Here is a 23,727-nt window from a genome sequence, read left to right as displayed (position 1 = left end):
GAATAGAAGTTTTATGGAGGAATGTTGAAGGAGGATGGGAGATGAATTGCTGTCAAGGAAGTGGTAAAAGTTTATTCTGAAATCATAGACTATAATTGTTTACTATATGCATGCTAAGTTGCTTCAGTCATGTCTGACTCTTTGCAACCCCATGGGCAGTAGCCCGCCAGGCTACTCTGTCTGTGTAATTTTTGAGGCAAGAATACTGGAGTTGGTTGCCATGCCCTTCTCCAGGTTTATAATATTCTGAATGTAAAATAAGGTCCATCATGATACAATTAATATGAGGGGTTCCAAAAAAAATTCAGCAACTACTTTCGCAGTTTAAAGTAATTCCAATTTTTAATTACCTCTTTCAAGTAATTCACAGTAACACTTTCTATGTTTTTCACTTCTCTGTCATATCTCTGAAAAACTCTCCCACACCAGTCTGTGTAGCTCTGACCTTTTCTTCCACTGCTCTTTTATTCTACCTCTTTTCTTCCCCCTAGGCTTTTAGTGAGACAAACCCATCATTACTTCAACAAGTCTAGCTCCCCTTCTATCTCCCAGTTTCACAAGACAAAAAGTCCAGAAAGTAAACTTATTTACTCAGTTTTCAGAACTGAAGGTGAAAAGAATTTATAAAGGCAGAATCTTCCTGGGAGAAGTAGGGTGAAGGAGTAGTATTGCATTATTTTTTATTTTTTCCTGTTTACAATGAAAGCAGGGTGCTTACAAGGGAAAGGTTGGGGGGAAAGAAATGTGACTTATTTATGATTTTACATTATCAAAACTGTTACTATTAAATGATGTTCTATAATCATAGTTAAGTCTTTATGAAAATATACACTTCCCTGCCAACTTTTCACTTAGTCTTAGCATTCATTGATGATCCTTGCCTGAATCAGTTATTTTGTTAGGAGAACCAAAATGCTGACCTGTGAATTTCTATCATTCCTTCTACATTTATTACCTCAAAATATTCTGTAAACAGTTCCTTCATAAACTGGAGCAGTTGGTTAGCCACTTCTCTAGGTTAAACTTCCTGTGTTCTCAAAATACTTTCTCCGTGACATCACTTTTTTTGCCCTTCCCATATGCCCCCCAAGAAGTATTTTAATACCTCTTGATGTTCTAATTTACTCTTATGAGTATATTCTTATCTCTCTTATAACTCTGTAACTCTTTGTTTCTATAGAGAGCCTTTTCTCCTCAAGTTCTGTGTTTGACTATACTTATATTTCAAAAGGACAGAAAAAGATGTCTCAATGTTAAATTCCAAATGAGAAGTTTAACACGTGTGTTTGTATATTTAGGATAAGGATGAAGCTATCCTGTTTGAGAAAGACAACATTTTTTGCTCTGAAGGACCAAAAGATGGACAGAAAATTTGGGATAAGTGTCAACAAGATTTGATCCATGAGGAAAAACAAATACCTGAGTTAGATAGACCTACACATTCATACAACTGGGAAACTAAAACAGCGCGATCCGACTATCAGAAATTCCTCAGTCAGCTGTCTGCTCTTCCCAGCAACAGTGTTGAACCCATACCAGCCATAGAGGAAGCTATGAAAGAGCGCATTCTGGAGACTGGTGCAAATGAGCAATCTTGGAAGTTTGTAAGTGTATCAACAGATGAGTTTTCAAATTAGTTTTAAGATGTGAATTTTGATGTTAATTCGGTAAGCCCTGTGGCTCTGATTTGATTACTATAGTGATAAGAGGGACGAAGATGTCCATCACAATAGGGGTAATATAGTATGTTTAAGAGCAGAGAGGCTGGGTATGAATTCCAGCTCTGCGATTACCAAATGTGTGCTCTTGGGCAGGTTATTTATGCTCTCTGTGCCTCAGTTTTGTAAATTTTGGCAGGAGTGGGAGTGGGTTTGGGGGGGATATAGTTCGTGTACCACAGAATGGTTGTAAGGATTAAATGGATTAATATATAATAAATGCTTAGTACAGGTCAGTGTAAGCTCAATGAATGTTAGTTTAAAAATAGTGGTGTGGTGAGGATGATGTTTCTGTCATGACCAAACACTGGTCAGTTTAGTCAGTACAGTGAAGTAAATTATCAAGTCAGTCATTTGTGTGAATATACTGGTCAAGTCTATCAAAAGATTGATCCAGCAAGTTCAAGTGGATATATCTCCTGTTATGTTCAAATTATTGCAGTAAAATTTCATCACTGTTCATCCTAACATTCAAATGAAAATAGGTGTTGCTTAAATTCAGTGTGTTAGTGGAGAAGGCAATGGCACCCCACTCCAGTACTCTTGCCTGGAAAATCCCATGGACGGAGGAGCCTGGTAGGCTGCGGTCCATGGGGTCGAGAAGAGTCAGACACGACTGAGCAACTTCACTTTCGCTTTTCACTTTCATGCGTTGGAGAAGGAAATGGCAACCCACTCCAGTGTTCTTGCCTGGAAAATCCCAGGTACGGGGGAGCCTGGTGGGCTGCCGTCTATGGGATCCCACAGAATCAGACGCGACTGAAACGACTTAGCAGCAGCAGCAGCAGCAGTGTTAGTAAAACCTGCTACACGGTAGTATGCTTATTGTACAGTTATAATTTTTTTACACTCTCTCTTAAAATTCATTATACTACTTTATTTCTCAGTACTCACTAAAATGTCTTATTTTTGTATATCAAATCTTTGTTTCTTTTTTTTAAAACCAGCTTATACATGTTGAGTCTTCTTAAACATCTTCCCCATTCATCTATTTAGTAACAGTGTTCAGTTCAGTTCAGTCGCTCAGTTGTGTCTGACTCTGCGACACCATGGACTGCAGCACGCCAGACCTCCCTGTCCATCACCAACTCCTGGAGTTTACTCAAACTCATGTTCATTGAGTTGGTCATGCCATCCAGCCATCGCATCCTCTGTCGTCCCTTTCTCCTCCTGCCTTCAATCTTTCCCAGCATCAGGGTCTTTTCCAATGAGTCAGCTCTTCGCATCAGGTGGCCAAAGTATTGGAGTTTCAGCTTCAACATCATTCCTTCCAATGAACACCCAGGACTGATCTCCTTTAGGATGGATTGGTTGGATCTCCTTGCAGTTCAAGGGACTCTCAAGAGTCTTCTCCAACACCACAGTTCAAAAGCATCAATTCTTCGGCGCTCAGCTTTCTTTATAGTCCAACTTAACATCCATAAACAACTACTGGAAAAACCATAGCCTTGACTAGATGGACCTTTGTTGGCAAAGTAATGTCTCTGCTTTTTAATATGCTGTCTAGGTTGGTCATAACTTTCCTTCCAAGGAGTAAGAGTCTTTTAATTTCATTACTACAATGTTGATATAAATAGAACTTGCACATAGTTTTGAAAATAGAAATCATGGACCATTGGGATGTTTTCTCTATTTTTTTTCCCCTACAGAGAGCTGAAGTCCTCCAGCAGGAAATTCAGATGCTCACTAAGCGATTGGAGAAGCAATCTCATCATTCTGAAGAAACTGCTAGAGAACTATCCGACACTGAGAAAAAATATATGGAACAAAAAAGACCCTTGAAATGTCTGGAAGGAAAAATTGCTATTAGTAACCTTTTTCAAGGGAAATTAGATTTGGACACGAACAAAGTAAGAATTTCCTGAAGTATAAGGCATTTTTTTGACAATGAAAATGATCATCTTATATCATCTAATGTTCAAAGCTATTTATGCTATTTGTACTTTTTTAATAGTGGGAAAGGGAGGAAATTTTGCTACAAATTTTGAACCTTCTGATTTTATCAAAAAAACCTCTCCTTATTCCATATCTCTCATTTTTCTACTGTACACATTTGATATTTATTGTAAGGGCATTTGTTGATATATATATTTTTTTAATTGGAGGATAATTGCTTTACAATGTTGTAGTGGTTTCTGCCATACATCAGTGTGAATCAGTAATAATAATACAGATAGTCCCTTCCTCTTGAGCCTCTCTCCTGCCCGTTCCACCCCTCTAGATCATCACAGAGCGCCAGGCTGGGCTCCTTGTGTTACACAGCAGCTTCCTGCTAGTTACCTGTTTTACACAGGGTAGTGTATATATGTCAGTGCTACTTTCTCAGTTTGTCCTACCCTCTCCTTCCTCCACTGTGTCCACCAGTCCACTCTCTACATCTGCCTCTCCATTTCTTCTCTGTAAATATGTGCATCAGTACTATTTTTCTAGATGCCATATACATTAATAAACAATGTACTTCTTAATATACTTTTAAAAGAAGATTAGAGGGAAATGAATTCAAAGGAATGATTCTCTAAAGATGGAATTTTAGCTACCGTGTCAGATACGGTGGGCATTGGGAAGGGGCTATTGGTGAAATTCCTCAATAACTACCTTATAGACCATTTCCTTTTCTATTTTTTGCTTCTCTGCATCTATAAAGTCAATCCTAAAAGTGGAATGGGAATAGGTAGGATGTTTTTCAGGAGATTTTGATTCTATTTCACTACCTCTTCACAGAATTGCTTGTCATACCCATACCCATGCTATACTATTTCTATACTTGCTGTGCCCCAGAGTATAAACTCACTCACTCACTACTGAGTCTTGTCATTCCATTCATTCCTTCATTCATTGACCCCATATAGTTTGATCACTCAGTTTTTAAAAACTTCCAACACTTGGTAAAGTGGTATTGGCAATGCACTCCAGAGCACAAAGATGAATCCAGCATCTACCTCTGCTCTTGAAAATGTAGTTGACAATGATTCATTTCCACATAAAAATTTTAAAAATATATTATGTTAAAATTTAAGAATATATAAACAGCACATGTTTTCCACAGCCCTTGAAACCATGCTAAAAGATTTGCTGAAAACAATAATAATCTTCTCTAACCCTCTTTCTGCCTATTTCACCTCAGTAACCAATGTATCTGTATCTTCTCTAACTATTGCAGTGATTATGGAAATATATGAGTATATACATATATGTAAATGTTGACATTTTTACAAAATTGGGACTGTACTAGTCAAAATACTCATCTTACTTGATAGTAAGTACTTCGTGGTCTTTCCTTAGATCAAAAGATACAGGTTTAACTCATTCCTTTACAGTTGCATAATATTCCATACTATATATATAACTTATTTAACCAGTTCCCTGTTAAGAACTATTGATGGTCATTCTCTTATTCCTACTTTTTATGCCACTACAAATAATGCTGAAATAAGTATGTTCATACATATGTATTTCCACGCTGGTGCTTTCTCCCTCTATGGGTGGGTGTGTGTGTGCTCAGTCACTTAGTTGTGTTCTGCTTGGCTACCCCATGGACTGTAGCCCATCAGGACCCTCTGTCCATGGAATTTTCCAGCAGGAATCCTAGAGTGGGTTGCCATTTCCTAGTCCAGGGGATCTTCTTGACCCAGGAATTGAACCCTCATCTTTTTGCATCTACTGCATTGGCAGGCAGATCCTTTACCGCTAGCACCACCTGGGAAGCCCCCTCTCTCTATGGGATTGAGTTCTAAATGTGTTCAGTTAGTGTTATGAGTTCAATACAGTGTATGAGTATTTTTTTTTCCTTTGGTTGCACCACATAGCTTGCAGGATTTTTGTTCCCTGACCAGCAATCAAATCCAGGGCCCTGGCAGTGAGAGTGCTGAGTCCTATCCACTGGACCACCAGGAAGTTTCCTCAGTATTTAAAAGTTTAATGGCTTCCCTGGTGACTCAGATGTAAAGAATCCACCTGCAATGCGGGAGACCCAGGTTCAATCCCTGGGTCAGGAAGATCCCCTGGAGAAGGAAATGGCAACCCACTCCAGTATTCTTGCCTGGAGAATCCCATGGACTGAGAAGCCTGGCAGGCTACAGTCTACGGGTCGCAAAGAGTCGGACAGAACTGTGCGACTGAGCTCACGCACGTGTACGCATGCACCACCTTACTGAATTTACTTATAAAGTTCAATAATTTACTAGAGTTCTAGGGATTTCTTGATACAGTTGAATATTATATTGTTTTATAGGAAACCATGTATTTCTTTTAGGTTTCAACTTATTGCCACTGAGTTACAAAGTAGTGTTTAGAATTCTTTTCATGTTTTCTATATCTGTGTATTCTGTATGTTTCTCCTTTCTAATATTGTGTGTTTTCACTTTCTCTCTTTCCTCCTTAACCAGACTTGCCTGGGACATCTATTTTATCTTTTCAAAGAACTAATGATTCTTTTTTATATACATTTTACCAGTTTAGTTTTGATGTATACATAATGAAAATATATGGTATCTTTATTAAATCTATACCCCTTGTTTCTCTTTTTCCTTATGTGAATATGCTCTTTGGGGGGGGGGTTCCCTTGTTTTAATTGATAAAAACAGCAAAGGCTGTAAATATTCCTCTCTAAGTTGTTCAGTATATTTTTATATGAAGTTCTTTCACTGTATTTTATAAATGTTTATAATTGTTCTATTAATTTTCATTTCTTCTTTGAGCTGCAGTTATTTAGGAGAATTTTTTTATCTTTTACACTTATATGTATATATTATACATACATATATTTTTTTAAAATTAAATATACCACATGTCTTCTATTGAAAAGCAGCAGCCCATTTCTGTACTTTCACCTATCCTATTTCCCAGAGGGAACTACTTTTAACCATTTTAGCTATTGCTTCTGGTAGTAAATTCCATTTTCTTAAATAATTTGCTTATATTGCTATGTGTGCTGTGCTGTGCTTACTCGGTGCTCAGTCATGTCCAACTCTTTGCAACTCCAAGGACTGTATGTAGCCTGCCAGGTTCCTCAATACATGAGGATTCTCCAGGCAAGAATACTGGAGTGGATTGTCATGCCCTCCTCCAGGGTATCTTCCCAACCCAGGAATTGAACCAGGAACTCCTGCATTGCAGGTGGATTCTTACCAGCTAAGTTACCAGGGAAGCCCTTATATTGCTATGTCTTGAGTTATTTGTTTTAGACATTATCTGTTGACTTCCTATTATACGATAGATGAAGGTTTATCTCTTTCCCCCTCCACCTTCTATCGTCCCAGTATATCTATGTCAGTATTTTTAGATAAACCCCTAATCAGCATTTACTTCACTATGACACTAAATAATGTTTGCAAAATGCCCAGTATTATACTCTTGTGACATTTCCTTTCTTGTAGTAGTGTGTGTTATTTTTCCTAGAATTAATAGTTTTCTCGTGTTTTCATATGTATAATTTTCAACATTCACTTATTAGTTTTTCCCCAATACTATGTCAGATGATCTTATAATCTACAAAAATCTCCCATTCTTTCTCACCCAGACTCCTTAATTCTCTTGCATCAGTCTGGACTGTTTGCTCTGTGGGCATGGGCACAGCTATAATCCTGTGACTTTTCTTCTCCAGTCTCTTGGTTAGGTTGCACTGTTTCCTGAATCTTTTGTCTTCCTTTCTTTTGATTAACTTTCTTATTTTGCTGGGGTACATCTTCTAATAGATTTCTAAGAAATGGTATCTTGGAGGGAAAAAATTCTGTGACTAACTTACAAGGTCTTTTTGTTGTTGTTTACCTTCAGGATCAGTTGATAGTTGGGTTTAGACTTTATTTTCACACAGAGATTTGAAGGCATTACTCCATTGTCTTCTGATTTCCAGTGTGTTTTTAAGAAAAATGGTGGCATTCTCATTCTTATTCCTTAATATGTTACTTGTTTTATTTTTTTAATGGATTAAGACATTTGTAATAACATTTTAAGTAACTTTTTTCTCATTATAAAACTAATTTATGTACATTAGTTCTGTATGTTTCTCTTTCCTAATAGTATTTTCATTTTCTCTTCCTTTTTTTAAAATTTAAAAAATGTATTTATTTATTTATTTATTTTGGCTGCGCTGGGTGTTCATTGCTGGGTGCAGGCTTTCTCTAGTTGCAGCAGGCAGGGGCTATTCTCTAGTTCTGCTGCACAAGCCTCTTGTTCAGGTGGCTTCTCTTGTTGTATATCATGGGCTCCAGAGCAAGTGGGCTTTAGCAGTTGTGGCAAGTGGGCTCAGCAGTTTCAGCACACTGGCTCAGTAGTTGCGGTTTGTGGGCCTAGTACTTATGGAACATGGCTTAGTTGCTCCCTGGCATGTGGAATATTCCAGGACCAAGGATCGAACCTGTGTCCCCTGTATTGGCAGGCAGATTCTCAACCACTGCACCACCAGAGCAGTCCTCTCTTTCTTCTTTAACTGGCCTTGCCTGGAGTATCTACTTTCTTATTGGAAGAACTAGTGATTCTTTTAAATATATTTTATTAATTTTTAGTTCATGTATAATGAAAATATGTGGTATCTTTATTAAATTTGCACCTCTTCTCTTTCTCTCTCTTTTCTGGTAGTAACTTTACAAAGTACAAAATAGTAGAAAGGATACAATGAAAATAGTCAGTAATTCTACCACTTTGAGATAACCAGTGTTAACATATAGGTATATTTTACTACGACTATTTTGCATAGTCATACTTTTCTTCATCCTGCTTCTTTCATTTAACTATATCATTAGCATTTTCTCTTAGTAAGTATTTTTGAAAACTTGATTTATAAGAAATGTATTAATCAGAATGGAATGCTAGATTTATAATTTTAAAAAAAGGATATGTAACAAGCCACAAAGGTTTACTGTATAGCACAGGAAACAATAGTCAATATCTTATAATAACCTATAATGGAAAATAATCTGAAAAATAATATATGTGTATATGTATAACCAAATCACCTTACTGTGTACCTGAAATACTGTAAGTCAACTATAATTTCAATAAAATGTATATATTAAGGAAAAAAAACCCCAAAAAGAAATATATTAATTCATAATACATGAAATGTATTCATTAATCACATGTAATTTAATTATTTTTTGACATTGGTATTTCTGCATGTTATAAATAATGTTGTAGAGGATATCTTTCTGCTTGAATCTTTATCTAAATATTTTATTATTTCCTAATCATACCTTATTAGAAAAGTTAAACTAATACATGCTATCATGTGGTGTTTATAAATTATCTGCTTAAATGTATCCTTGTTAGCATTAAGCCATCACTTTTACTGTCATATTTTATTTTCTGAATTATTATAATGCATATTTATGGTGAAAACTATCCTATTTATATAAGAATTAAGTCTATAATTTATCAGTCTAGAGTAGATCTGGTATGCTAATGTGGAATACCATCTTAAAGCATAGCTTCTTTATTTCAATACTGTTGATTTCTGTAAAGGAAAACTCTCAATCTAAGATTTCCCAGGTGGATAAGCATGGCAAAACATTCAAGCAGCTAGGGAAAGACAACAAGCAAGAAACATTACTGAATATTCAGCAGAATTTTCAGACTGTTACAACTCAAAGATTAGAGGAGAAAATTCAGAAACTTCAGAAACAGCTCAGTGACTTGAAATTGTCAAATAAAAATATGAAAACTCAACTGACAAGAGTAAATATCCTTAAAGTAAGTAAAGGACGTGAGACTTTCAAAAATTCACTTAAGTTTTGTTCTGTTACTGTTTTTGCTGTATGTTTCTATTGAACTTTAAAATTATTTTACACCCATAAAAATAATATATATAATTAAACATATAGAATAATAAAGTTAGATGTTGTAAATCCACCACTCATCTTAAGAATCAGAGTATCTTTGGATCTTCGCTACATCAAGCTTCAGTTGTAGTATTTCGAAAGTACATTTTATGTCTGAAACCAAAGATGCACTAGACACTTATTGATCAACTTTTTTCGCCAGTTTATCAAGAATATTTATTCTTACTGTATCCAGTTATTCTCTATTTCTGTGTTTGATTACCACAGACTAAGACTCTTGAGAACATGGAACATGTGTTAAACCTCTTTAAATCCCAAATGCCTAGTTAATAAAAGTTCTCATTAACTATTGGTTATTGATGAACATAGTGGAGAAATGTCCTCTTAATTCATAAATTGTGGAATTTTCTTTTTCTACATTATCTAGCTCATAAAAGAAAAAGAAAGAGAGAGGAAGAAAGTATAAAAGCATGAGTTATCATGCATCATGCCTGTCTGTTACTTAGAAGAAATCTAATCATAGTCTTCTCCTTTCCCACAACCTCTACCTTCATAGGACAAAACAATTGAGAAGCTCAGGGAATCTCTAACCAAAGTTGAAGCAATGAAAGGGAAGGCAGCTATGGAAACAGACCTGAATACCACAGTAGACTCTGATGAGCAAGAAGCAAGATGGAATAAAAAGAAGGTCCATCAAATGTTAGAAACTGCTACTCCTGAGCTCAGCACAGCAAAGAGCACACTTGAAGAAGTACCGAGAAAACAAGAAGAGGTTTGTTTTCTTTTAATACTATATTAAAATTCTTTAAGTTGAAGTGATAAACACCCACCTCAATTTAGACTACCCTAACTTAAAAAAAAGATAATTGATTGCCTTGTGGAATCAGAGTTAAACAACCAGAGCTCCAAGAAGACAGAGAGATGCACCTGGGCTATGGATCAGCACCTGGAATCTTCAATATAAGGCCTTTGTCACATTTCTTCTTGGCATCTCTCAGTCAACTTCTGTCTGACTGACAGCCACAGGGTTAGAGTTTCTGTGACAGGAGAGAGAATCTCAAGAAAGGGTCTTATGAGCCCTGAACAGTTTGGATGTTAGTGCTTTTCTGTTTTCTTCTCATCACAATTTTGAATGTGTATTTGCCATTTATCTATTCACTTTAAAATCCCTTTAATTGCCTTGCCCTCTCAATTTCAGGTATTTCTATTTTAGTACTAGGGGGCAGGGTTTACATACTAGGTTTCTTAACTCAATACCACCCTCTTCCGTTGACATGATGAGTGCAGTTTCTTAGTTTACTTAGGAAGTCAAGCCTTTTATTTTGGGGTGGGGTTTATGTGATGTCTGTTTCTGCAGTACTCTCTTGTTTATATAAGTCCCTAATTTCCAGGGCTTGCTTTTTCCTTTTCCTTTATCACGAAGCCTCCTCAGAAACCTTGCCCTCTAGATCTGCCTTTTCTGCTCTCACATACTTTTATGCACCTTTCTTTTCCTTCCAAAGACACCAGTGTTCTGATCTACCAGTTCTGACTTGTTCTTAGTATTCCCTCCTTTGTGAACTGTCCCGAATCTGGGACACCGGAGGAATCTAGCTGCATACTCCAGCTTGGGTTCTGAACTAGCCTTTGCTGGTTTAGAATATTTATTTCCCCACTTATATGCAGAATGAAGTTTGTGGTAGTCTCTACTTGTGCTTTAGGCATGATTTATGGATGATTTTATCTACTCTCCTGTTGATCATTATAGTTTTTAGAGAATGTGTGGAGAGAGATGTACTTCGGGGACTCTATTACCTACAGCAAATCAGAAGCCCCCAAAATAATTACCTCATGGTTGAAAAACAAGCAGCAATAAAATTAAGTTTATCCTATAAAACTGTAAAACTAAAAACAAATCTTAAAATACAAAAGTAAGTTTAGATTTCTTATAATAGAGTTTTTTTAGCTTAAAAATACATTTGAATGTAGAATATGTTATACTTCATAAAGAAATGTTTAATAAAACTAAATTTCTTAATATTTCATTGTACATAGTAAGGTGATCAACTCATGACATATCTTGATTTTTGTGGGGTGGTTCTTTGTAGCTTGTTGACTTTCGAGAAACTATTATGAAGATGTTGGGCTTTAACATGAAAACAGCAGACAATAAAATCATCAATCACCTAAGGCTTATTATACAAGTATATGAAGCATCTGACAAATCAAAGATGGCTTCTGAGCGTGAGACTGGACAGGATAATGAATAAAGAATTTCTGCCAACAAGAACTCACAAATATGGACATTTCCTCTAGCATCTTGAATATGGTTACATTATGAATAAAATGCATTTGAAACTTTTCAGTTAAATCTGTTCTCTCCTTTGATATATGGCAATTCACTTTTCTTTGTTGCAATCATGTTCTGTACATTTATTTGTGGTCTAGTCTGGATGGTTATTATAATGTATAGTATCTAATTATATTTATTACCTGTATTTTAAGCAGAACTAGCCCTTAGTTGGAATATTCGTATCTACGTTAATGGCTTGTGTCTAGAATGAATGGTTTCTTGGGGTATACCCCCTTATGAATCTAGGTAAAGTTACAGTCTATAATTTGAATCTATTTTATCTATTTGAGTAACTGAGAGTTTGAAAATCAGATATGAAATGTTGAAAGGTAGGAAACTCATTAAGAATTATTAGTAATGTGCAAGACTATAGTTTATTTTTCTTAGTTAATAGTGTCTGCCAGTGTTTTCCTAATTGTAGATAGATCTCTAAGTTAGTGGCATTTTAAAATATATTATTTCTTAAATTTTACTTAGAACAGGAAACTGTTCATCTTACAAGCTAGTTTTAGATTTATCCAAGATGTCCTCTGTAGGAACAGGTCAAAATCTGGACAGGCCTGTGGACAATCAGTGCCTGCTGTTGTCATTTGAAAAGATCTCCTGTAGGGCTTAGTTTTAGAGGGATCTCCAGGGTGGAAGAAGTGACGTTACACTGGACCTTATAGTGGTAACACTTTGGGAGAAAATGATTCTCTTGAATACTCATTCAAGGAAAAGATGAGTCAACTTCTAAAATGCTCACAGCCATGGTTCTCAAATGTGTGCCAAGGCACTCTGGAGCACTACAAGATCTCAGCATGCCATGGAGTGTTTAAAATTTTAAAGGGACACAGTGACATTTGACACTTGTCAGGAAAGTACTTGAACTACTAGCCCCTACTAGTTTATAGTTTGAACACTGGCTCACTCTTCATTCCTTTTGATGACATACATTTTTAATAAAAACTGCTCAGGGCTTCTGAGGACTTTTGAATTTGTTGCCAAGTGGGGGTCAGCAGTTGGTGGTATCATTACCAAGTAAGGTAATTCCAGGATCTCTGGAGGCAATGTAAGAGGTTCACTTACCTTTTTTTCTTAAGAATATCCTTAAGGAAAGGTAGGGACACCCTGCACAGAGCCTCCACCTACAGCCCAACCTGCTCAAGCTCTAAGAAAACCACCTTGTTCAGGATTCCCCCAGGGTCAGTGGTCAGGGGGTCAGGGGACTGCTCCAGCCTCAGCTTCTAAGAGCTGGAAGGATAGCACAACCCCATGAGCCTGACAAGCTGCCGGACCCCTTCTCCCAGCTCCTCCTTTCTGAGGAACTGCAAGTACTACCAGTTCCAGGGTCAAGTTCTACATGAATGTGAGCAGTGGCAAGGTCTGGCAGTCTCAAAGAGTCAGTTCATAAGCATGTTAAAGAAAATTCATCTTTAAGTACAGAGTCCTTAGTCTTAAGGCTCCTTTATGAATTGTGTTAATAGAAACTGTTCCACCACACAGCACTGTATAAGGTCAGCTATATTAGCTCTGAGCAGAGGAGGGAAAGGAACCCTTCCAGTACCTGGAACGTCTTTTCTAGAACTGCTTTTATCTTGTGACCAAATTGCTGCCACTCTGTTCAGTTAATGAGAGATGAATTTAGACTTAAGGACTTAGACAAGTAATTTTCAACCTTCAAGATGCAGCAAAATCATCTAATTTAAAAGAATACATTTTCTGGACCTATCTGGAGATTCCAGTTCAGTGCATGTGGGATAAAGTATGACATGTATTCAAAGCTGTTTAAGTGTATGAATTGGTAAAATTACTTTGGAAAAGTTTGGCAGTGTATCAGTTTCCTATTGCTGCTGTAACAAGTTATCACAAACTTTGTGGCTGAATCAAATGTTTATTATGCTACATTTCTGGAGGTCTCAGAGCTATGTTCCTTCTGAGGAGGGGAGATAATTCATTTCCTTATCTTCCCCAGCTTCTAGAAGAATCCCACAGTCTATGCTCATTGCCTTCTCTCTTCAAAGCCAGGGTCTTGAGGCTTGCCAAGTCTTTCTAACACTACTATTTCTCTTATTCTCCTTCTGCCGCCCTCCTCCTCTCTTAAGGATTCTTTTCATTGCATCAGGCCCACCTGGATCGATTCAAAATAAAATCCCTATTATAAGGCCAGCTGATTTGTGAGTTCAACTCTAGATTCCAGGCATCCCCGATTGTGGCAAACACTTTCGGGCCAGTTTACAGGAGCTTGTTGCCACAGAAGTATAAGAGCCAGCAGGTACAGCCACCAGGCACTTATTGCCCGAGGACACTTCCTCACTGCAAGGCGCCTATTGTCCCTTTCCCAGAAGGGCTATTAGTGCCCCTTCCCTACTCTGAGCCTTTGCCAGCTTTCCAACACACCCTAGAGACAAGTGCAGCTGCAGAGGCGACTCCACCTTACAGTGCAGCATTTCTACTCAAGATTCCACTGGGGAATGTAGCCAAACTCCCTCTCCAATGCGTTCAGTTCAGTTCAGTCGCTCAGTCATGTCTGACTCTTTGCAACCCCATGGACTGCAGCACGCCAGGCCTCCCTGTCCATCACCAACTCCCGGGGCTTCCTCAAACTCATGTCCATGGAGTCGGTGCTGCCATCCAGCCATCTCATTCTCTGTCGTCCCCTTCTCCTCCCGCCTTCAATCTTTCCCAGCATCAGGGTCTTTCCCAATGAGTCAGTTCTTCGCATCAGGTGGCCAAAGTATTGGAGTGTAATATTCAGGACTGATTTCCTTTAGGATGGACTGATTGGATCTCCTTTGGAACGGTCCATTCCACTAGCTTAGGCAGCTTGCAAGTTCGCGCAGGCAACGCCGGAAGCACTTGTTTTTGTGGGGCTTTCTCTGTGAAAGAGAAAAGAGGGCGGGGGAGATACGGAGCTGACGATGACTGGCTGAGGGAAATGATTGGCTGGTGGAAAGACCATTCCAAATCGCACCTTCGTGTAGGCGGGGAACCAGCTGAATAGGGGATCCAGCCGGTAGGTGGCGGGGCAGGTCGGAGCCGAGGGGCGGACTCGCTGATTAGTCGGGCCCGCGCGGGGGCGCAACGCGGGCTGCGGGCGCAGGTCTTCCCCTGAAGGGTTCTGGCTCGGCTCCCTCGTGGGGAGCTTCAGAGTGTGGGGCTGTGTCCAGCGTTCTCGGTCCCGGCACCCTCAGACTGCTGTTGGGGCCCCCAACCCGATACTGAATCGGAGGGTCTGGGTGGCGCCCCTGACTGTTTCGAAATACTTCTCGGGAGAAGCTGACACTTGGCCAGGGTTGAAGCCCAGCCCGCCGTTGCCCGCCGGCGGAGCTGGAACGCGGCGTGATTTCCGTCAGGGTTCTGGGTAACCGCAGGTTGGCCAGTGAGGTGGTCAGCTTTGCAAGTCTCGATTTTGTCCGATCCCCCACGCAGATCTGGGGTTAGATGCCACGTGACCAACGAGGGCGGACACTCTTCCTCGTAGGCGGATTGGGCGTTTGCATAGGTAGCAGGCTGGAAGACTGGGGAGCAGCGCTCCGGCCCGGCAAGTTGAGTCCGTTGAGTGCTGTCTCTACTTGAGGAACTTGGCTGGTTTCTTAGGCGCTCAGATTACAAACGGTTACCTTGATACAGTTATGTAATTAATCTGTTACGCTGATCACGTTGCACCAAATATCTGGGTTTCTTCTACAGACCATTTCTTAGGATGGTGTAAATCAATGGCAGGGCTCATCTACTGAACTTTATTCATTTTTGTTTGTTTAGGGGTTTTGGCAGATGGCTTTTTGTTATTGTTTAGTTGCTCAGTCGTGTCCGGCTCTTGTTTTACCTTATTCTTAAATTCTGAGGATATCATCAGTTTAGTCACTCTGTCGTGTCCAACTCTTTGTGACCCCATGGGCTGCAGCATGCCAGGCTTCCCTGTCCATCAACAACTCTCTGAGCTTACTCAAACTGATGTCCGTGAAGTAGGTGATGCCATCCAACCAACTCATCCTCTGTTGTCCCCTTCTCCTCCTGCCTTCAATATTTCCCAGCATCAGGGTCTTTTCCAGTGAGTCAGTTCTTCACATCAGGTGGCCATAGTATTGGAGTTTCAGCTTCAGCATCAGTCCTTCCAATAAATATTCAGGACTGATTTTCTTTAGGATTGACTGGTTTCATCTCCTTGTAGTTCAAGGGACTCTCAAGAGTCTCCAACACCACAGTTCAAAAGCATCATTTCTTTGGCACTCAGCTCTTTATATTCCAACTCTCACATCCATACATGACTACTGGAAAAACCATAGCTTTGACTAGACAGACCTTTGTTGGCAAAGTAATGTCTCTGCTTTTTAATATGCTGTCTAGTTTGGTCATAACTTTTCTTCCGGTGGAGCAAGCATATTTTAATTTCATGGCTGCAATCACCATCTGCAGTGATTTTGGAGCCCAAAAACGATATAAGAGCCACAAATATGGAATTAGAGAATCTCTTATGAACAGTTTTATTGAGATGTAATTTACATACTATGAAATGAACCAGTTTTAGGTAAACAATGCAATGATTTTTAACATATTTATAGAGTTCTGCAACCATCACCATAATGGAATTAGGTGATTTTTTCCCCCCCTGGTAATAGTCTTTACTATTCTCAAAAGTTAGTCTAAGTGGACATTTTGGAAATACAACCTAAGAGCCTCTGAAAATGTAAGTGCAAGTCATTTTATACTTGAGCAGGTGAAATTAAGAGGAGAATTGAAGCAAATGTTCCTAGAAGTTGCAGGTAGTGAAACTTTTGTGTATTGTAATACGAAGTAGATTGTAATCATTCCAAGTGTTTTGTTTTATGAAGAATATGGCATAAATCCCATTTTACAGACAAAAGAGTTTGAATAAGTTGCCTAAAGCTATATATTTGTGCCTAGGCTAGGCCCCAACCCTGGATGCTTTATCTGCCTTTGCCACCTCACTGGACTGATTCCCAATTATATATGACCTGTACAATTCATCCATTTATTGAGGAAATAATTATATAGTGACCACTATGCCAACAACAACCAAAAACACTCCTCGAAGTGCTGGAGGTACCATAGTGAACCAGCTAAGTTTCTAACTTCACCTAATATTCTAATGAGGAGACAATGATCAATTGAAGAGAGAAAGTGAAAGTGTTAGTTGCTCTGTTGCTTCAGACTCTTTGCGACTCTGTGGACTGTAGCCCACCAGGCTCCTCTATTCATGGAATTCTCCAGGCAAGAATACTGGAGTGGGTTGCCATGCCCTTCTCCAAGAGATCTTCCTGACCCAGGGGTCAAACCTGGGTCCCCCACATTGCAGGCAGATTCTTTACCATCTGAACCTTGAGGGAAGATTCATGATCAACTGAATATATATATATATATATATATATATATATATATATATATTCTAATTTTAAATATTGGGAGATGCTATTTTCTCTGTTTTGGCTATGCTGCAAGGCTTATGGAGTCATCATTCCCCAGCCAGGGATTGAACCCAGGTCCCAGCAGTGAAAGCATGAGTCCTAACAACTTGACCACCACCCAAGACATGCTATTTTTTTAAAAAATAGTTAAATTAAGAGTATAGGAAATGGTGGTGGAAGGCAGGATCTGATTTTGAACAAAAATCTGAGAGAAGAGAGAAAGTTGGGGCATAAGACAAAGAAAGCAAGGATTTGGTTTGAGCAACTGGAAAGATGGTGTTGCCATTTACTGAGTTGAAATCTATTAGGTAACACTATGGAAGTACCAGGTTTGGGGATTAAGATTCAGCTTTAGATATATTTTGATGCCTCTTAGTCATCCATGCAGTGATGACTAAGAGAAACAGCAAATGTTATCTGACTAAGGGAATGGGGTCGGTAGAGAGAGGACCAAGAACTGATTCTTTATGACACTTCAATATCTGGAATTCAATGAGATGACAAGGAACCTGGAAAGAAGATTGAAAAGGCTAGTTCATTGTGTTAGGAAGAAAACCAGGTGAGGATTCAGCCTTAGAAGACAAGTAAAGAAAGTGTTTTGTAGAAGAAGGGGTATGTCAAAAGTTACAGATGGATCAAATAAAATGAAGACTGAGAATGGCCCATTTGTTAGAGAAATAATTAAAATCTTTTGATCTAAATGTTCATGCTGGCAATAGCTATAGAAACAGAAACCCCATGTTGGGATTATTGTTCTTAAAGGAAGACGAAAGGAGACTTGAACTCTGTTCTCTTTGCCATGTGTGGACACTACAAGCAAGGAAGTGGGGGCTTATCAGGGACTGAATTGACTGATATCTTGATCTTGGACTTACCAGTCTCCAGAACTGTAAGAAATGAATGTTCATTGTTTAAACCATCCAATCTATGGTAGGGCTAGCAGCCCTAGCCTTATTAGATGGTAAACTTATGTTTTCTAACAGAATGTATTGTATGATCTCAGTTATTTTAATATATCCATAGGAGGCCTATCTAATCACACCATCAAAAATTACTTCCTCATTTACTGTGCCTGAACACTGTTACATTATTCTTTCCTATCTGTGGCACTTATCACTATCTAAGATTATTTTATTAATTTTTATGCTTATTTACTGTCTTTCTTGTTATCGTAGGAGGTAAACACTGTTACATTATTCTTTCCTATCTGTCGCACTTACCACTGTCTAAGACTATTTTATTAATTTTTATGCTTATTTACTATTTTTCTTGTCATTGTAGGAGGTAAGTTCTATCACATTTTTGCCTCTGTTATTTTTCTTTGTATCCCCAGTGCAGGGGTATGTAATTTTTAAATACATTGTTTTAGGTGAAAAACCCAAACAAACAGTATTCCTGTGGTGGTTTTAAAATAAGACCACAAATTCACTGATACTGTTCCCTGCAAAGTCTGGTGGCTGATTCCCCTCTTCTTGAGTGTGGGCTGGATTTAGTAACTAGCTTCTAATAAGTAAAATATGGCAGAAGGGGAGGCATGTCAATAGGTCATAAAAGGCATCCATCATGACTTCCTCTGTCTCCCTCCCTTGGCTCATTCATTCTGCTAAACCATCTGCCCATATCATACATGCATGCTTAGTCACTTCAGTCGTGTCTAACTCATTGTGACTCTATGGACTGTAGCTCACCAGGCTCCTCTGTCCATGGGATTCTCCAGGCAAGGATACTGGAGTGGGTGGCCATACCCTTCTCCAGGGGATCTTCCCAACCCAATGGTCTAACCCACCTCTCCTGCATCTCATGCATTGCAGGTGGATTCTCTACCACTGAGCCCTATCATGAGGACATATCAAGTCGTACTTTGGAGAGGCCCATGGGGCCAGAAACTGAACTCTATTCCCAACAGCCAGGGAAGAACTGAAGCATCCTGCCAACAATTATATGCACGAACCACCTTAGAAACATTTTTTTCCTGGCCCCAGTCATGCCTTTAGATGTTTGTGTCTCTAGGTGACAACTTAACAGCAGTATCACAGGAGACCCTGCACCAGATCATTCAAGTAAGCCACTCTCAAAATTCTCTTAGATAATACATTTTTGTTGTTTTCAGCCACTATGTTTTGGGGGCGGTATTGTTATCAACAGTAAATAGTAACAGTTTTTTGGTAAATGTTATATTCTATTTTAGTTAATAATTATTAGTTCCATTCCTAAGAAAGTCACATTTCTCACTGCCTGAGGGGTTTTCTTTAAGCTCATTTTATTATATTATATATTTATTTATTTTTGGCCGTGCTGAGTCTTTGTTGTTGCGTGGGCTTTTCTCTAGTTGTGGCAAGTGGGGGGCTACCTTGTAGTTATAGAGCGTGGGTTTCTCATTGCGGTGGCTTCTCTTGTTGCAGAGTACAGGCTCTAAGGCACACAGGCTTCAGTAGTTTCGGCTCATGGGTTCAGTAGTTATGGCTCCTGGGCCCCAGAGCACAGGCTTAATAGTTGTGGCCCACATAGTACATGGTTTCTTTTCAAAAACTCTTGTGCTTCTTTGGCACATTTTTGTTAAATCACATGACATACATCAAGCTGTGTTTCAGAGCATTATGTCAGGATTTAGAAGTCTTGTATCCTAATACTCACCTCTATCATGAGCTGTGATTGTGACCCCAAACTTGTAGTTTTTTTTTATCTGTAGCATAGAAGTACAAAATCTTAGAAGTGTAAACAATATTAAAATTTATATACCAATTTTTCAGTCAACATTCTTTACAGGTATTTCTCTACTTCTATTTCTGCATTTATAGTGACTTACTCTCCCCCCACTGAAGCCATTACATTTTCAGATAGCTCCAATTGTAATAAAATTCTTATTTTTTAAAGCTAAAACCTACTTCCTTCTAACTTTCATCTTTTTAATTCCCTTTAAAATTTTCCTTCTCTATGGTCAGTTACTGAATTCTAGAAATGATTTCCTAATATTATCATTTCAAAACCTGTTAGCATTCTAGTTTGATGACTCATAAGTCTCTCTTTCTATGTGGGTTTTTTTGTTCTGAAGTTTCATGCTATGACTGTATTTACATTGCAAAAGGAGAAAAATAGATGTCTTCATAGTAGATTCTAAATGGGAAGTTTAACATGTATGTCAGTATATTTAGGATAAAGATGAAGCTATCCTGGGGACTTCCCTGATGATCCAATGGTTAGAACTGAGCACTTCCAATGCAGGCAGGGGGTGCAGGTTCAATCCCTGGCCAGGGAACTAAGATCCCACATGCCATGGGGTGCAGCCATGAAAAAAAGAAAAAAAAAGTGAAGCTATCCTGGCTGAGAACTTTGGAAGAGACATTTTTTGCTTCAAAGGACAAGAAGATGGGCAGAATATTTGGAATAAATGTCAACAATATTTGATCAATAAGGAAAAATGAATATCTGAATTAGATATATCTCCTTGTTTATTCCACTGGAAAACTAAGACTATGTAATCCCATTATCAGAAATTCCTTAGTCAGTTGTCTGTGCTTCTCGGCAAGTGCTGCCCCATACTAGCAATGAAGGCAGCTGTGAAAGTGAGAATTTTGGAAATTGGTGCAAATGAGCCATCTTAAATGTCTATAAGAATATTGGCAAATAGATGAGTTACTCTTTCAAATTTGTTTCTTTTGAAAGATCTAGATTTTGATATTAGCCAATTGATAAACTCTGTGGCTCTGAACATTAATTTGGATTTTGTTCCTATAAACATAAATGATAACTATCAGGTAGTGTTTTTTTCCTTTTCTGTTGAGAAAGGACGATTTTCAGTAGGAAATTCAGATGCTCACTCAGCAAATGGAGCAGCTGCACGTCTTTATGAATAAAATGTTTATGAATTATCCCAGGCTAAAAAAAGTAAAGGGAACAGAAAACAGCCTTGAAATATCTGAAAAGAAAAATTGCTGTGAGCTTTTTTTTAAGAAAGATTTGTCTTAGTTTTTAAAAAGCCTTTTCTGAATGATAGATGTTAATTTGGGTAAACAAAATGATGATATATTATTGTAATATTGATAACTAATTTTGTTTATTGTAGAAACCTGATAAAACTATTTTAGTTCAGTTCAGTTCAGTCGCTCAGTCATGTCTGACGCTTTGCGACACCATGAACCGCAGCATGCCAGGCCTCCCTGTCTGTCACCAATTCCCAGAGTTTACCCAAACTCATGTCCATTGAGTCAGTGATGCCATCCAACCATCTCATCCTCTGTCATCCGCTTCTTCTCCTGCCCTTAATCTTTCCCAACATCAGGGTCTTTTCAAATATGTCAGTTCTTAGCATCAGGTGACCAAAATGTTGGAGTTTCAGCTTCAAAATCAGTCCTTCCAATGAACACCCAGGACTGATTTTCCTTTAGGATGTACTGGTTGGATCTCCTTGCAGTCCAAGGGGCTCTCAAGAGTCTTCTCCAACACCACAGTTCAAAAGCATCAATTCTTCTCTGCTCAGCTTTCTTTATAGTCCAATTCTCATGACTACTAGAAAAACAATAACCTTGACTAGACGGACCTTTGTTGACAAAGTAATGTCTCTGCTTTTTAATATGCTGTCTAGGTTGGTCATAACTTTTCTTTCAAGGAGCAAGCGTCTTTTAACCTCATGACTGCAATCACCATCTGCAGTGATTTTGGAGCCCAAAAAAATAAAGTCAGCCACTGTTTCCCCATCTATTTGCCATGAAGGGATGGGACCAGATGCCATGATCTTAGTTTTCTGAATGTTGAGATTTAATTCAACTTTTTCACTCTCCTCTTTCACTTTCATCAAGAGGCTCTTTAGTTCTTCTTCACCTTCTGCCATTAAGAGTGGTGTCATCTGTATTTCTGAGGTTATTGATATTTTTCCTGGCAATCTTGATTCGAGCTGATGCTTCCTCCAGCCCAGCGTTTCTCATGATGTACTCTGCATAGAAGTTAAATAAGCAGGGTGACAATATACAGCCTTGACGTACTGCTTTTCCTATTTGGAACCAGTCTGTTGTTCCATGTTCAGTTCTAACTGTTGCTTCCTGACCTGCATACAGGTTTCTCAAGAGGCAGGTCAGGTGGTCTGGTATTCCCATCTCTTTCAGAATTTTCCACAGTTTATTGTGATCTGCACAGTCAAAGGCTTTGGCATAGTCAATAAAGTAGAAATATATGTTTTTCTGGACTCTCTTGCTTTTTCGATGATCCAGCGAATGTTGGCAATTTGATCTCTGGTTCCTCTGCCTTTTCTAAAACCAGCTTGAACATCTGGAAGTTCACGGTTCACCTAAGTGAGGAAAGTGAAGTGAAGGTCCCTCAGTCGTGTCCGACTTTTTGCACCCCATAGACTATACAGTCTATGGAATTCTCTAGGTCAGAATACTGGAGTGGGCAACCTTTCCCTTCTCCAGGGGATCTTCCGAACCCAGGGATCAAACTCAGGTCTCCTGCATTGCAGGCAGATTCTTTGCCAGCTGAGTCACAAGGGAAGCCCTAAATGAAGTAAAACAGCTATAAATCCTTAAAGTGATGTGTCTATCTTCACCAAAAAGCCTTTCCTTTTGTGTATTTTATGCTTTTTGATTGTATATGTATTTGATATTTGCTATGAGAGCACTTATATATAATTCTTAATGTACTTATAAGGATGATTATAGGGAAAGGAACTCAAAGGAATGACTCTCTAATAGTGGAATTTAGGCACTGTGGTTCCTAGATATGGTGGGTATTGGGTACTGGGGCCTTTGATGATATCCCTTAATAGTGACTGTGTAGATTATTGTTTTTCTACCTTTTTCCCCTTGCATCTGCAAAGACAATGTCAGATATATCACACTTTAAAAAATCAACGGACTATTCTTTAGAGCATTTTTAGGTTTACAGAAAAAACTGTACACACTAGTTTCTCTTATTATTAATGTCTTTTTTTTTTTTTTAGTGTGGTATATTTGTTACAATACGGGAACCATGAACTTCCAGATGTTCAAGCTGGTTTTAGAAAAGGCAGAGGAACCAGAGATCAAATTGCCAACATTCGCTGGATCATCAAAAAAGCAAGAGAGTCCAGAAAAACGTATATTTCTGCTTTATTGACTATGCCAAAGCCTTTGACTGTGCAGATCACAATAAACTGTGGAAAATTCTGAAAGAGATGGGAATACCAGACCACCTGATCTGCCTCTTGAGAAACCTGTATGCAGGTCAGGAAGCAACAGTTAGAACTGAACATGGAACAACAGACTGGTTCCAAATAGGAAAAGCAGTACGTCAAGGTTGTATATTGTCACCCTGCTTATTTAACTTCTATGCAGAGTACATCATGAGAAACACTGGGCTAGATGAAGCACAAGCTGGAATCAAGATTGCTGGGAGAAATATCAATGACCTCAGAAATGCAGATGACACCACTCTTATGGCAGAAAGTGAAGAGGAACTAAAGAGCCTCTTGATGAAAGTGAAAGAGGAGAGTGAAAAAGTTGGCTTAAAGCTCAACATTCAGA

General features: G+C 38.6%; 1 protein-coding gene across 1 annotated transcript in view; it reads right to left on the bottom strand.

Annotated features, from left to right (window-relative positions):
- Positions 1-14,622: 14,622 nt before the first annotated feature.
- Positions 14,623-23,727, bottom strand: part of LOC136172079 (uncharacterized) — a 44,103-nt gene continuing 34,998 nt past the window's right edge. The window contains 2 exon segments of the mRNA XM_065941194.1: positions 14,623-14,949; positions 15,027-15,399. Of these exon segments, the coding sequence (XP_065797266.1) occupies positions 14,623-14,949; positions 15,027-15,399 (700 nt within the window).

The sequence above is a fragment of the Muntiacus reevesi genome, chromosome 7 (assembly GCF_963930625.1).
Source record: "Muntiacus reevesi chromosome 7, mMunRee1.1, whole genome shotgun sequence".
NCBI classification, from domain to species: Eukaryota; Metazoa; Chordata; class Mammalia; order Artiodactyla; family Cervidae; genus Muntiacus; species Muntiacus reevesi.
Note: the sequence above shows the minus strand (reverse complement) of the source record. Positions and strands in the feature narration are given on the sequence as shown.